This window comes from Arthrobotrys flagrans (assembly GCF_004000055.1).
Source record: "Arthrobotrys flagrans strain CBS H-5679 chromosome Unknown unitig_9, whole genome shotgun sequence".
NCBI lineage: Eukaryota > Fungi > Ascomycota > Orbiliomycetes > Orbiliales > Orbiliaceae > Arthrobotrys > Arthrobotrys flagrans.
In genome coordinates, this window is record NW_027137551.1 from 1,765,058 (window position 1) to 1,778,139 (window position 13,082).

General features: G+C 45.9%; 4 protein-coding genes across 4 annotated transcripts; 2 read left to right on the forward strand and 2 right to left on the reverse strand.

Moving 5' to 3' along the window:
- Positions 1-448: 448 nt before the first annotated feature.
- DFL_005873 (uncharacterized protein) lies at positions 449-2,599 on the forward strand (the record flags this gene model as incomplete). The annotated part of the gene is made up of 6 exons (XM_067635195.1): positions 449-527; positions 605-679; positions 766-1,325; positions 1,384-1,475; positions 1,539-2,006; positions 2,065-2,599. The coding sequence occupies 6 exons, from the start codon at positions 449-451 to the stop codon at positions 2,597-2,599; spliced, it is 1,809 nt and encodes a 602-aa protein (XP_067489649.1).
- A 666-nt stretch (positions 2,600-3,265) lies between these two features.
- Positions 3,266-4,673, forward strand: DFL_005874 (uncharacterized protein; the record flags this gene model as incomplete). Its single annotated transcript, XM_067635196.1, has 4 exons — positions 3,266-3,430; positions 3,507-3,795; positions 3,874-4,564; positions 4,625-4,673. 4 exons carry the CDS (start codon positions 3,266-3,268, stop codon positions 4,671-4,673), a joined length of 1,194 nt encoding a protein of 397 aa, XP_067489650.1.
- A 3,197-nt stretch (positions 4,674-7,870) lies between these two features.
- DFL_005875 (uncharacterized protein) lies at positions 7,871-9,065 on the reverse strand (the record flags this gene model as incomplete). The annotated part of the gene is made up of 2 exons (XM_067635197.1): positions 7,871-8,504; positions 8,572-9,065. 2 exons carry the CDS (start codon positions 9,063-9,065, stop codon positions 7,871-7,873), a joined length of 1,128 nt encoding a protein of 375 aa, XP_067489651.1.
- A 1,116-nt stretch (positions 9,066-10,181) lies between these two features.
- DFL_005876 (uncharacterized protein) lies at positions 10,182-12,056 on the reverse strand (the record flags this gene model as incomplete). The annotated part of the gene is made up of 1 exon (XM_067635198.1): positions 10,182-12,056. The coding sequence occupies one exon, from the start codon at positions 12,054-12,056 to the stop codon at positions 10,182-10,184; it is 1,875 nt and encodes a 624-aa protein (XP_067489652.1).
- Positions 12,057-13,082: the final 1,026 nt, after the last annotated feature.

Sequence of the window (13,082 nt, forward strand, 5' to 3'; positions counted from 1 at the left end):
GTCGACAACGCGAAATATTTAGTATCGAAAGGAGCTCCAGATATTTCGAAGGATTGAAGAGTCTGCGAGGCTAGCGCTGTTGCATAATTAACTGCCTATTGTGTTCTAGGCGCGCCGCAGGAATAGCATACACAGGCAACCTCGATTTGAAATACCTGTCTGAAAACATGGAGGCTTCGTTCGAATTGCGCTTGTAATAGGGTCGCACAGGATTTTCTCAACCCTTACATTATTCAATCCACCGACCACACCGGATCGATCGGAGGAATCTTATTTTCAGAAGAAAAGGGAATATCGATATCGATCTCAGATTTCTTCCAATCTCTTGATACACAATTATTTGGCTCGGCTTGTTAACAGACTTCTCCGTCGGGAAGGTTGGGAAAAAACTCGGGCGCAAGAAAGAAAAGAATCTTTATATCCTAAATAAAATATTATAGCTCTGAAGATGCCAACCCTCTACGGAGAGGAGCATGCGCTCTTACCCCGGGCGGCTGGCGATCTGTGTACAGTTATCAATCAAGCCAGTAAGTATTTTCCCTCTCCTTCATCCTCGATGCATTGGCTTTCACAAAACATCATCTGACTACTGAATGATATCCAGCCGCAATCGTCGGTGGTAAACTCTTCTACGCCGGGGGCACATACACATTCACGGATGGCAATGTCCAGACCCGTCGTACGTATATATATCTTCCATTCGCATCACAAAACCGCTTTGCTTCGATATCTAACACCCACCTGAAAAATTCCATAAAAATCCAGAACGAAAACTCTTCTCCATAGACCTCGCAAACTCCGTCACCGCCCACACAACCATAAATTCCAACGTCTACAAATCAATAGACACCCCCTCCGGATTTCCCACAAACTCCGACACAGGGATAGGAATTTACACAAACACCACAATATACTTTTACGACCCTTCGATATCAAACTCCAAAATATGGACATATAACGCACAAACAGAGGAGTTTCAAGAAGTAACTATCGCAGACGATCAGAATGTTCCGGAACAGATATATCCGGGCGGAGGGGCTAGTGATCCTGCAACGGGGAGGATGTATTATACGGGAAGTTATAGGAATTCGCAAAAGAAGAGGAAGAGGAGGTGGGGTGGGTTGATTGGTGGAGGGGAGGAGGAGAATGTATTGGAGAAGAGGGCGCCGACGAGGCCTTGGATGCAGATTTTGGATGCGAGCGAAGGGGATGATAAGGCGAAATGGTTGGAGGGGGCGGGGAGGGGGCCGACTTTGTTGTATGGAACGCTGCAGTATGTGAGGTACGGGAAGAAGGGGATTTTGGTGGGTTTTGGTGGAGTTGATGTAAGTATTGTTCTCGAAGAGTGGGTATCTGGGAGCGGAGGCTGATAAAGGGGGCCAGCCCGACGACCACAGCCAATTTGCGGATCCGAACGTGGCGTCGTACAGAGACATGAGGGATATCTTTGTCTTTGATATCGATTCTCAGCAGTGGTATGTCCACCCTCGCTATTCCATCAATCCAAATGTCTACATTTGCTAATCGCTGGATCGCAGGTTCACAATACAAGCCACCGGCGGAAACGGATCCGGAGACATCCCAGACGGCCGTCTAAGTTTCTGCTCCGGGGTCTCAGCAGCTCCAGACGACTCATCCTTCCAAATCACCATCTACGGCGGCTACAAACTCTCCAACGCCGCAGCTACAAACCGCGTCCACGTCCTCACCCTCCCAACGTTCCAATGGTTGGATGTAACACCTAGCGACCAGCGATTGGGCGATGACCGATGGGGTCGACAGGCGAATAAATGTGTTATGTGGAACGATGCGCAGATGATTGTGCTAGGTGGACAAATTCAGGGCAACAATGCGAGGAATAATACACCGGTGAATACGGGAGCGTGTAATGCGACGCATCCGCCCTTGGTGGTGCTTGATACTACGGTTTTTGAGTGGACCGAGGAGTTTAATCCGAATCGGTCGTATAGTCAGCCCAAGCAGATTTATGAGCTGATTGGTGGAGAGTGAGTATTCCCCCTTGTTTCCCCCGTTTCTTTTCTTTTCGATGCTAATTTAATATAGCTGGCGAGGATTGGCTCGTAATAAGGGACCGCCTGGGGGATTTGATAATACGGCGCTGGAAGATATATTCGCTACAACGGTAAAGAGAGTAGACCAGCCTACTGCTTTCTCCGCAACATCACCAAGCGCCAGTGCAAGCGGCGGCCCAAATAATAATGATTCCGATACATCGGATCCAAATACCGCGGCAATCGCAGGCGGAGTTGTAGGTGGTGTTCTGGGAATTGCATTAATCGTAGGATTAGTCTGGTTCTTCTTTATCAGAAAACCAGAGGAAGAGGATATTCCTAGCATTCCATTGGCGACGGGGATTGCACCCACTGGACGACATGAAATGATGAGATATGAGAAACCGGAGTTGGATGGGAGTCAACAGCCTTTGACCGGGGTTACCGCGTTCGATCCGCTCAAGCAGAATGAGAATGAAGCGGCTATGGAACTACCTGGGGATGAGAGACAAACGCCGGGTCTTGAGAGGCCGGTTTACGAGCTGGGGAGCGGAGAGACAAGGAACGATCTGCCGGGATCACGATAATTCATCATTTCCATGCATACCGATTGAGAGGCAATTTATATTTATATTTATATCATTTGTGAGAGGTTCTTAGCGACTGTTTCTTCGATATATTAATTTAATCTGATTATCGCATTTCCCCGGATTTGTTGATTAGAAGAAGAGTCCAGAGTCGGGATATTGTATTCGGATTGGTAATTGGAATCGGGCTTGGTGGTGAGAAGGACCCTCGGCTAGTCGCCCTGGCTGGAGCTCCCTGTGGGGAATGTCCGACCGTTTCTGCTGACACCGCGGCCAACCGAAGCTGGGCCATTAACAATGAGAGAAGCCCATCGGGAAGTCACATAAGAAGTGCTTGGCCAGATGAGGTTGAGGTTGAGCCTGCCATCTTTTATATTTTTTTCTATCTCATGTACCCACTCCACAGATATCTTTTTTTCTTCCCCAGAATAGATAACCATCTCCACACTTTAATATTATTCCAGTATTTTGTTTTGAATTTTTAATATCGATATCAGAAAATAAGTGAGGCTGCATGTGATCCGATCCAACAGCAGCTCAGCTGTCCTGTTTTTCCGTTGTGCATTAATGTTGGGCTAGCCGACGTCACTTGCCCTGATTATTTTTTTCGGCTGTCGCCCTCGCCCTTTCCTTTCTCCCTTCTTCCCTTCCTTTCACTTCTCCAGAATGAACGTTAGCATGCCGCAGTCCCACGATGGACCACCGTTATTATCCCCGTTAAAACCAGACAAAGACTTGAAGAATGCACCTGTACAATCTCCAAGACGGAAGGAGCAGTCGCTGGATTTTCTCATCCGTAGCGGTCTAGCTGGTGGTGTTGCCGGCTGCACTGTGCGTATCGGCCTCTTCAAAATTCAAATTCGGATAACAACAGATAACTAACGACGAAGATTAATATATAATGTAGGCGAAAACCCTCATCGCTCCTCTCGATCGTGTAAAAATCCTCTTCCAGACATCATCTCCGCAGTTCCAGAAATACACCGGTTCCTGGTTCGGCTTTGGAAATGCCGTGCGCAATATATACCACCAAGATGGATTCATAGGACTCTTTCGAGGGCACTCTATGACCCTCGTCAGAGTCTTCCCCTACGCCGCTATCAAATTTTTGGCATACGAGCAGTATCGGGCGATATTGATTTCGAGCAAGGAGCATGAAACGGTGGTTAGACGGTTGTTGAGTGGTTCATTGGCCGGTATGTACCCTTATACCCCCAAGATCTCATCCGGTCCTCTACTCTCGTAACGATAGGCTAATTGATTATTATATGCAGGTGTAACATCCGTATTCTTCACTTATCCACTCGAATTGGCCCGTGTCCGTCTGGCATACGAAACGAAAAAGAATTACAAAACCTCAGTCACCACTATATTCCGTCAAATCTACCAAGAACCGCCACCGTCTCGAATACTTTTCCCATCCCATTCACAATCCACAAATCCAGCCTATAATATCGCCCGATCTGCTGCTACAACAGCTTCCGATGCTTCGGCAGCTACATACGATGCTCTTCCCCAACAAGTCAGATTTCCATTATCTGGTATCGCCAATTTCTACCGCGGCTTCTTTCCCACGATTCTTGGCATTTTGCCATATGCTGGGTGTTCCTTCCTTGCACATGATTTGATGGGCGACCTTCTCCGTTCTCCGCGATTCGGAAAGTACTGCGTAAGGCCGAATACTGGGGTGGCATCTGATAGCAAGGAACCGTATAGCCATTCTCAACGATCAAAACTTACGACTCCGGCACAGTTGTTCGCAGGTGGAGTTGCAGGATTGGTGGGACAAACTGCTAGTTATCCGTTGGAGATCATTAGGAGGCGGATGCAAGTTGGTGGAGCCGTGGGAGACGGCAGGGCGTTCAATGTGGCTGAGACTGCGAAGATGATATTCAGAGAAAGAGGGTTCAGGGGCTTCTATGTTGGGTTGAGTATCGGTTTTGTGAAGATTGTGCCGATGACTGCGTAAGTATTTCTCATTTCGGTATTATACATTGAAAACATACTAATAAATTGCACATATAGGACGTCTTTCTTGGTATGGGAGAGGAGTAAATCCTGGCTTGGGATATAGAGGATAAAACACTCGGGCCGGCATCGGTCATTACGTTATGATGAATTACTAGTATTTGTACAGAGTATACCTACCACCCCAATTCTTGCTACTTTTGCGGGCGTCTCCTGGTTGTTTTGATCTGTTGTTTTGCATCCGCTTAGCCACCTAGCCACCGCTGCTGTCGGTGTACATATCCCTGGCTTCTGGCTAGTCTCTCAGAGGGGGCTCGTGTCTCGGTGATCCTTCCTTTGTATTTCCGGAGGAGTTTTTTGGTAAATCAAGCTGTTATTGTATTACCACATGGGGAATATAAACGTTGAAATTTCTTCATTGGAAAATCAAGAGGACATGACAATGTTCTACACGAATATCATGCACGAACGTCGTGGAAACTGTTAAGAACATTCTCGTATTTACCATGTTATCCCCTCCGTAATTGATGTTGGGGGGCTATATAAAGCCTGCGCTTCCCCCAGGCGCTCCCTTTTGATTCTTCTTTCTCTTTCCTATATCCTACATCCTCCTTTTAGTTTCAGATTATTAGCCTGCGCTATCCTTTATATTTTATCTAGCTATTCCAGTCGTTTTACTTTTACTTGCTCAAGTATCGACTACCTATCTATATATCACATGGTCCCTGACTACTACCGGATAATCAAGGTCCTTATAATAAATATATTTTCACCGTCGGACTGTCGTCTGTACATTTATATTATTGTTGCCGGCATCTGACGAAGTCTCGGGGAGAATGATCTATCGTTAGACTGTCGTCGACATGACTGCCTCCGATGCCTTTGGTTTTGGAAGCGTCTCGAGGAGAATAGTTGGTATGATACATATGGGTTTTTATGAAGTCAAGGTAATATTCCCCCGGCTAATTTTATTTTGCATGGCGAATGTGAAGACTCTGATGGAAACCCTTGTATAGCGTCGTATTTACACGTCTTGGAGTCTGAGATACATATAGACCCCAACGGAATGTAATCTGGGTTTATATATATTCTGTTCAGATTTCTACGAATGAATTCTACGCGCTTTGAATTTATATATATAATCTGAGATCTGGAGATGAGGCACCTACGGGAATGGTAAGGTGATCACAATTTATCGTTGCTTCAGGGATAATATATACTAATGAAGTATCAAACTCATATAGTTTTCCCGAAATCGATTCGCAGCATTGCTGCAAGTCGGTCGAGTCTAGATTTATATATCATGAATTCGAAACCCTTGCGTACCTTAATGATATCCTTGTCGAACCTGCTGGATGACGTCTCTTCGATCCTCAGAAGTATGATTGCCTGCGTTCCGGATGACCCTCTCACCTCACCATCCCTCTTCAACACCCTAGTCATGAAATGCTTTACGAGACACCGTTTTCAGCATTCTCTTCTGTCCCTGGATGGTTAATATTTCCATGCGGTTACGCATAAGAAGTACCTAGAATCTGCAAATTTCCGGATACTTCCTCCCCAGATTCATAACTGACTACTGGTAATGTGAGGTGTGCCCTCGTCACTGGACACTTGCGGCGTAAAAGACAAAAGAGTTTGGGGAGATATAATATATTCGCAAAGTCGGCTTGGAATAAGACTCTGGCCAAGTGCCTCTCGTCACTTGGGACATGGGGAGACCCTTGGGAATCTCCAACTTGTTAACGAATTCTCTATTTCTCTGCCATTAGATTTACAGAGTTAATATGGTCATCACTCTCATCAACAAATATCGCGCCGCCCACCAGTCACCTGGGACCGCTGGCTGAAGTATTATTTTTGTTAGGTTTTGGGGTCTATTTTGGTAAAAGCAGATGCGGCTTTTATTCTTTGTCAATAAAAGTTTTACGGCGTTGATATCCCAGCGCCTGGAGACACAGGTCTTTCTGCAATTGGCATTCATGATGTGGGGCCGACTTTTTGACATTGTTTGAGATGTCGGTGTTATCCCATATTTTAAAAGACTGATATGGGCCGGCCGTTGAAGATGTCTCCGTTGGAATGAGTGTGCGTCGGACTTTTCGAGGTGTTCATGCAAGTCATGAACGAGAGTCTCTCCAGCCTTGGAGAGATAAGGCCTTGATGTAAGTTGTCAAAACCGCTGACTTCATTAAGTCCATATTAACCAAATTCGATACAGGAAATCTTCCTTGGCAGAATGCATTTTGTATGTCTGGCTGCAGGTGGTTCGTGTACATTTCTCGTCTGTCATGAGGAAACCGAAATTCCTCTGTGCAATCACCGTATATACCACTACCATCCGTACGGTCTGTGGATCAGCTTGCGGCCGCTTCTCCCCGACTATTTGGAACCGCATGATGAAGGTTAAAACCTGCGCAGGAGACAAGCCGAGAACCAGCTTCTACAAAATCCGTTGTTCAATCTCACTGTCTTCGACAATACCGAAAACAGTATCAATATTACCTGGTTTCTGCCAGAGAGAGAGAGATGGCTACTCAGATTGGTGCAATTCAAGGGCGGATTGGCGAGCTGGATGGTAAATTACGAGACTAGAGTAAGTTACTATTAGTATACATTGAGATTGCTAATAAGTTAACGTTAGGAATTGGCGTTATGCACACGGGCAAACACGACGATTGTTTGATTGACGGTTTCGACAATTCTATCGCGGATATGTAGGTATCAAAGATAACGGACAAGGCATCAAAGGGACAGAGAAAATATTGGTGAACCGGTACTACCAGATATACGGATCCTACCGATGGCCTAAATGGTTGTGTTCGGCAGCATTGCTGCTGTTCGAATTCCTCCAGTCATAGGTTGTTCAGGATTGTCGGAGAATTTTATTTAAATAGTTTCCTATATATATAAGACGCTGCCAATTTGCAAATCAACTTCACATGTGAAGAATACCTCGAAAACTTTGGGGAGAATTCGAAATTCACCCGATGAATTAAGACTTCTTGTTGTATTTTGTGTGTTGCTCGGGGGTAACTCTTAATTCTTGGACAGCCAGAAGAACCAGAAATGGCTGCGAGGTCTCGAATATCTGGATATGGGTGCATATATATCTCTCCCATGTTGGTAGTCCTGTGGAAGACCAGTGGGTATTTAGATAATTGTTAGAGGTCGTATTACCGCTAAGATGAAAACATGAACTGTGCGCGCTCTCAGACTCCATTGCATCCAAATGGTATATACAGCAAAACCAACCGAAGACCATTAAAATATTAAACTACAATTGCTCGAGGTCAAACTCATTTAATCAGCAGTACTCATGACCACCAACCTCCCTTTCTCCCTTGTCCAAAAACACTTCTCCCCCAACCTGGCATTCTTGTATCCCGCCTCCTGTTCCTCCGTCCCTACATCCTTATTACACTTCTCCAACTCCGCTTTAATAGCCTTCTCAAATATCAAATGTAAATCCAACGGCGTAACCAATGAATACTTCCACTTCCCCCTCGTCAACGGCCACGCCATAGCAATCAGTCGTTTTACATTCTTCTCGCTGGGGCGTTTATACTTCTTCCTCTTAATATCATTATAAACATCTCCCCACGCAGAAGTATTTTCGTAAGATCCGTAATTTGGATCAGTGGGGTTATAGGATTCCATTCCGGTTAGGATTCTGATCTTTACGTTTAGACGTTTTCCAGCGGGGTTTAAGACGGGTTTTAGACGGGCGACGAGGGGCATTAGGACCGTGCGAACGTTGGAGCGGGGTTCTTCTTTCCAATCTTCGTCGCCGGTGCGGGTGTCTATTACGTCTATGTGAATCTTGCGGAGGACGGGGCGGTAGACGGTGCCCGGGAGGAGTTCGGATTCTGGGTTTTGAATGGGGTTGAAGGTGCGGCCGAGGTAGAATTCTTGGGCTTCTTGGAATTCGCGGACGCTACAAGATAAACAAAGAGTGTTAGAAACGTTTTACTTCGAAGTCAAAGGAAGAAAGAAATACTTACTGTTGATCCGGATGATAAAAGAAATTAACACGATCCCACAAAGTCTCATAGTAGACATCAAACCCCCCTTTCTTAGCGGGAAACTTTATCGAATAACTCGGCCTACGAATAATAATCCTGATAGGAAAAGTATTCTCCCTATAAAACATTCTCGCGGCTTCTTCATGAATCTTTTTGTTCACACGAAATATCGCAAGATCTAGTTTGGGCCGTTGGAGTTTTACGATAGGAGCAGCGGATCGGATCGTGCTTAGGGGTTGTTGGAATTGTGGGAGAAAGTATTTGGCGGTTGAGGCTTGTGGTTGGGGGTCGAAGAGGACGAGGTAGGAGTATATTTCGTCACGGATTTCGCGGGGTAGGCGGAGAAAGCGGAAAGGACGGGGTGGTTGGCGGGAGGGACCTGCTTCTGCGCTGCTACTGCTGCTACTACCCGCGCTGCTGTTGGTATTGTTGGGAAACTTGAAGGCTTCCATGGATCGCGATAGGAGCGTCATCGTGGGAATGATAGATAATGGCCTGGGAGCAGTCGATTATGATGTTCAAGTATCTTTTTTATACATTTGTCGAGGAAAAGTTCGAAGGCGACTTGTAAAAAATGAAACCGAAGTAATCGAAGAAATGCTCTGTAGATATATAGACATACAGTCGCCGTAGACACCGTCTCCTTTTTATTTCGCACCAGCTAAGACCAACGGGTCATGCGAGAACCAATACGCTTTTTAATAATTAGGTACTTCTTAGTATATGTACACCACCGACCGGAACAGCCGTTTCGTTCGCCATATTTTGTGCCCACCCATGGGCCCCCCGATCCAAATTCAGTTAATTGCCTGAGTAGAGTTTAACTTTTTCTCCTTCGAAGGCTTCGAAGTGGATACACAATGAATGCTAGCCCTTGCCGCAATACCGATACAAGGGGTCTAGTCTCGCGTGGCGACTCCACCAGCACGGTCGTGGTTGGACATTTAACAAAACATTTGGGCCGTGCACCTGGTCGGTGGCGGTCTTTGTCATTTCCCACGTGGAAGTCTCCTCTTCTTCTTAAGAATTCTTTCTCTCTTTCATCATTGACTAGGGGGCCAAGTGCTGGGATCAATATTAGTGCTGGGATTTCACGATTTAGATATATATTCCGCAAGGCGTGCTAAGATGTTTATTTATGGCGGTGAGTTTCAAGTAAGATTGGTGCCTACTGAAAGAGAATATCTACACGCCCATCGTCATTAAAATTTACATTGCAGGATAAGTCCATGTTGATGATCAAATAAAAAGGTTGAAGAGAAGAAAATTTTAGGAAAGAGGAAACAAGCCCAAGCCCAGGCAACACCCAAAATGACACAAATTCAACCCAAGCAAAAAGGGACTAAGGAAAGATAGGAGCTAGAAAGGGAGAGAAGGACACAGGTACAAAAAAAAAAAAAAAAAAAAAAAGAGGGAATCCCAGCCTTCGAGACAAATGATGAAACAAATTAGTAATAACAAGAAAACCAATAAACTCCAGGTAACCATGTCGTATACGGCACATAACTTTCATCAGGGTGGAGATCGAACCCTCTATCTTTTATAACTTTTTCCGTTACTCAAACGGAACGGCCGGCAAAAAAGTCAGCTCAATAATAGCCTCTTTCCAAATCTGTCTCCCACCCGGTTTGCTTCTTAGCCTTGGGATTATTTGGCAATCCACCAGTCTTCAAATTCGGCCGTGGCGTATTTCCCCTTGGAGTCAGTGACGGTCTAACGGTGGCCTCGAACGCCGGGTACGGGTCCATTTTGATCGCAATGACCTCCCAGTCCTTTGGCGGAGGTGCTGGAGGCGGGATAACAGGGGACGCTTTTACGGCTTCCCGTCCACCCCTATTGTTGATGTAACTGGTGGGGCTTAGTGTCGAATTCGCATTAACCGGCACGGGCGTTTTCTGACGATCATAGGATCCACTTCTATCCCTTGCTGCAGAAAGCTGAGAAGAAGTGTATGGTCCGGCATGTGACCTCGGTGCCATCTGTGCTTTTTCCCTTGAAGAATGGGATGGACCGTAAGACCATCCGGTTTCATAGGACTGGGCACTCAAGGGCCTTCGATCGTCGTCGTAACTATCAGTGCTTCGGCGGTAGCTATCGTACACTTGGGAGCGATAGTCATAGTTCCTATCCTCATCCTCGCTGTAGTCGCCCTCGTCATAGCTAGAGTACTCATCATCGGAGAAGTTACGACTGCCATCACTAGCAATAGTAGTCGATGATATAGGACGTAGCTTACGAGGGACTGGATTTCGTGTCTGTTGAGGGGTTATTTTTGAAGGTGGTTCCCTTTCCTTTTTAGGGTATTGGTTTGGCATGTTCATCCACGATGGGATGTATGGCTGAGGTTCATTGCTCCTTCCGGAGGCAGATTCGAGTGGGCTGTAAGGCCTGATTGGTTGCATTTGAATGGGTGATAATTGTGATTGGTTATAAGGACTCTTTGTCCGTTGTTGTGGCTGCATCTCATTACGTCTGGGTGGAGTAGGGCTTAATCCGATGGCAGTGAATGATTGTGGCGACTGAATCGCAATCGTCCTCGGTGTTCCCGCCGCACTAGACGGAGCAAACGGTCGGATAGCGAGAGGCATAGGAGGTGCCCTTCGGCTAGTCGTCCGAGGTGGGAATTTATATGAATTCTCATTATCAGACGTAGTCATTGCATGTGGTGGCGCCGAAATCCTAGGGTCTTCATATACAACCTTTCCAGGAACCTCGAACTTTGGCATGGGCGGGGCTTTTGAAGCATTGTTTCCATCAAATGGAGCAGTCCTTTGCTGTTGAGCCTTGAGTCGCTTTGGAACTAGAGCATCTGGGATCATGCTCACTGGCCTTAGGGATGGATTGGAGGTTACCTCGATCTTCAGGATAGGCTCCACAACCGGTTCCTGCGATTTTGAAGAAGATCTAAAATGAAACCGTGCCAGTGAACTTTTGGATCCAGATCTAGTGTGGGCTGTATTATCGGTGGTATTCGCATTCGAGCTTGCCATCGAATCCACCCTAGATCCATTATCCCCCGCTCCATTCGCACCAACTCCCTGTCCCGCACCGCCCTGACCATCACCATCACCATTGCTTTGGTTTCTGAAATATTCGATATACTTCTTCTTCGCATCCGTCATTGGTGGTTGTTCAGCCCTCGTCTTTCTCCCACGATAAGAAAAGAAGATCGTCAAAGCGAAGATTGCAAGTACAGAACATCCAACTGCTATTCCGACGTACGAAACCGTAACTAACATATTGTTCGGTTCTTCAGCTGCTGCTGCTGCCACTGTTTCCGTCGACGTTGTTGTTGGAAATACAACTGTACTTGATGTTGTAGTAGAAGGTATTGTTGTAAATGTCGATATCGGTTTGGGTGTAGATGGTATCGACGTTAATATTGACTCTGCCTGTGAAAGAATAGGAATAAAGAAGAGGACTACGAAGGGGCCGAGTGGCACCCGGTGCACCCGACGTGTCATCTTGATCATATGGAAGAATATATTATTATAAACTTGTTTGCAGCTGGAAGTTCATTGAAAGTTGTTCCTTTGGCTGGATCTGATTGCTCAATAACCGGCGTACTGGATCAAGGAACGTATCCACCTTGTTTCAATAAAAACAACAGTGCAGTGTGAAATTAAAAAGGCTCCTTCAAATGATGTAGTATATAAATCAGCTAACCTTTCCAGAAAGTTATGCGTAGTGCGTCGCAGAAATGAATATTATATAAAAGGGAATGATAAGAATGCAAAATGTGTAACCAGTACCTGCAGCGTAAAATTTAAAAGAGAGGGAGGAAGAAAGATTATAAAAACGAAACTAGGGGTACCAAATGCTTCATATACCTAGTCCCAAAAGAGCCAAAGTTCTATCCTTCAGGACGGCGCAGAAGAAAAGTTTGGCCGAATCGGGATATGGGCAGCTTAGGGAATCAAGCTGCGTCTCACAGTTATCAAAAAAAGCAAAGTACCTATCTTTGATTCTCACGTACTATGTATGTCCTTGCATATGCGCAGGAATATAGAAAGGTAAGGGTCCGCATGTGCAAGGTACGATACCTATGCTTTCGAGAGCTCGAGATTGAGAAATAAAACAAAAGTCATATGTAAATGGCCCGGCTATGACACCATCCCCACTAGGGAACGGCGAACTATTGGAGAGGCCCCAAAGCGGCTATAACTATTCTTATAGCTTCCAAGGCCTATACCCGCCATCATGCACCTTCGCCTCACCTCGACAGCACGACCACGGACTTTCCACCATGCGGTCCTTGCCAACAACAAATCTGTACAGACCGGGAAATTCCCACATTTCCATATCCTAGTTCACGGGTAGCCATGCATATGAAACCCTTCCCGCCACAAAAAGGTCGTTGGAATGTTTTCCTGTTGGACAGCAGGTGTCCCAAAGCTTGAACACGAAAAGCCGTTGAAAGGCGTGTTGTTGTCCAGTCCTGCAGCGTTTACCGCCGTGCAAAATTAATGAGATGTGCTTGGCAGACAGGG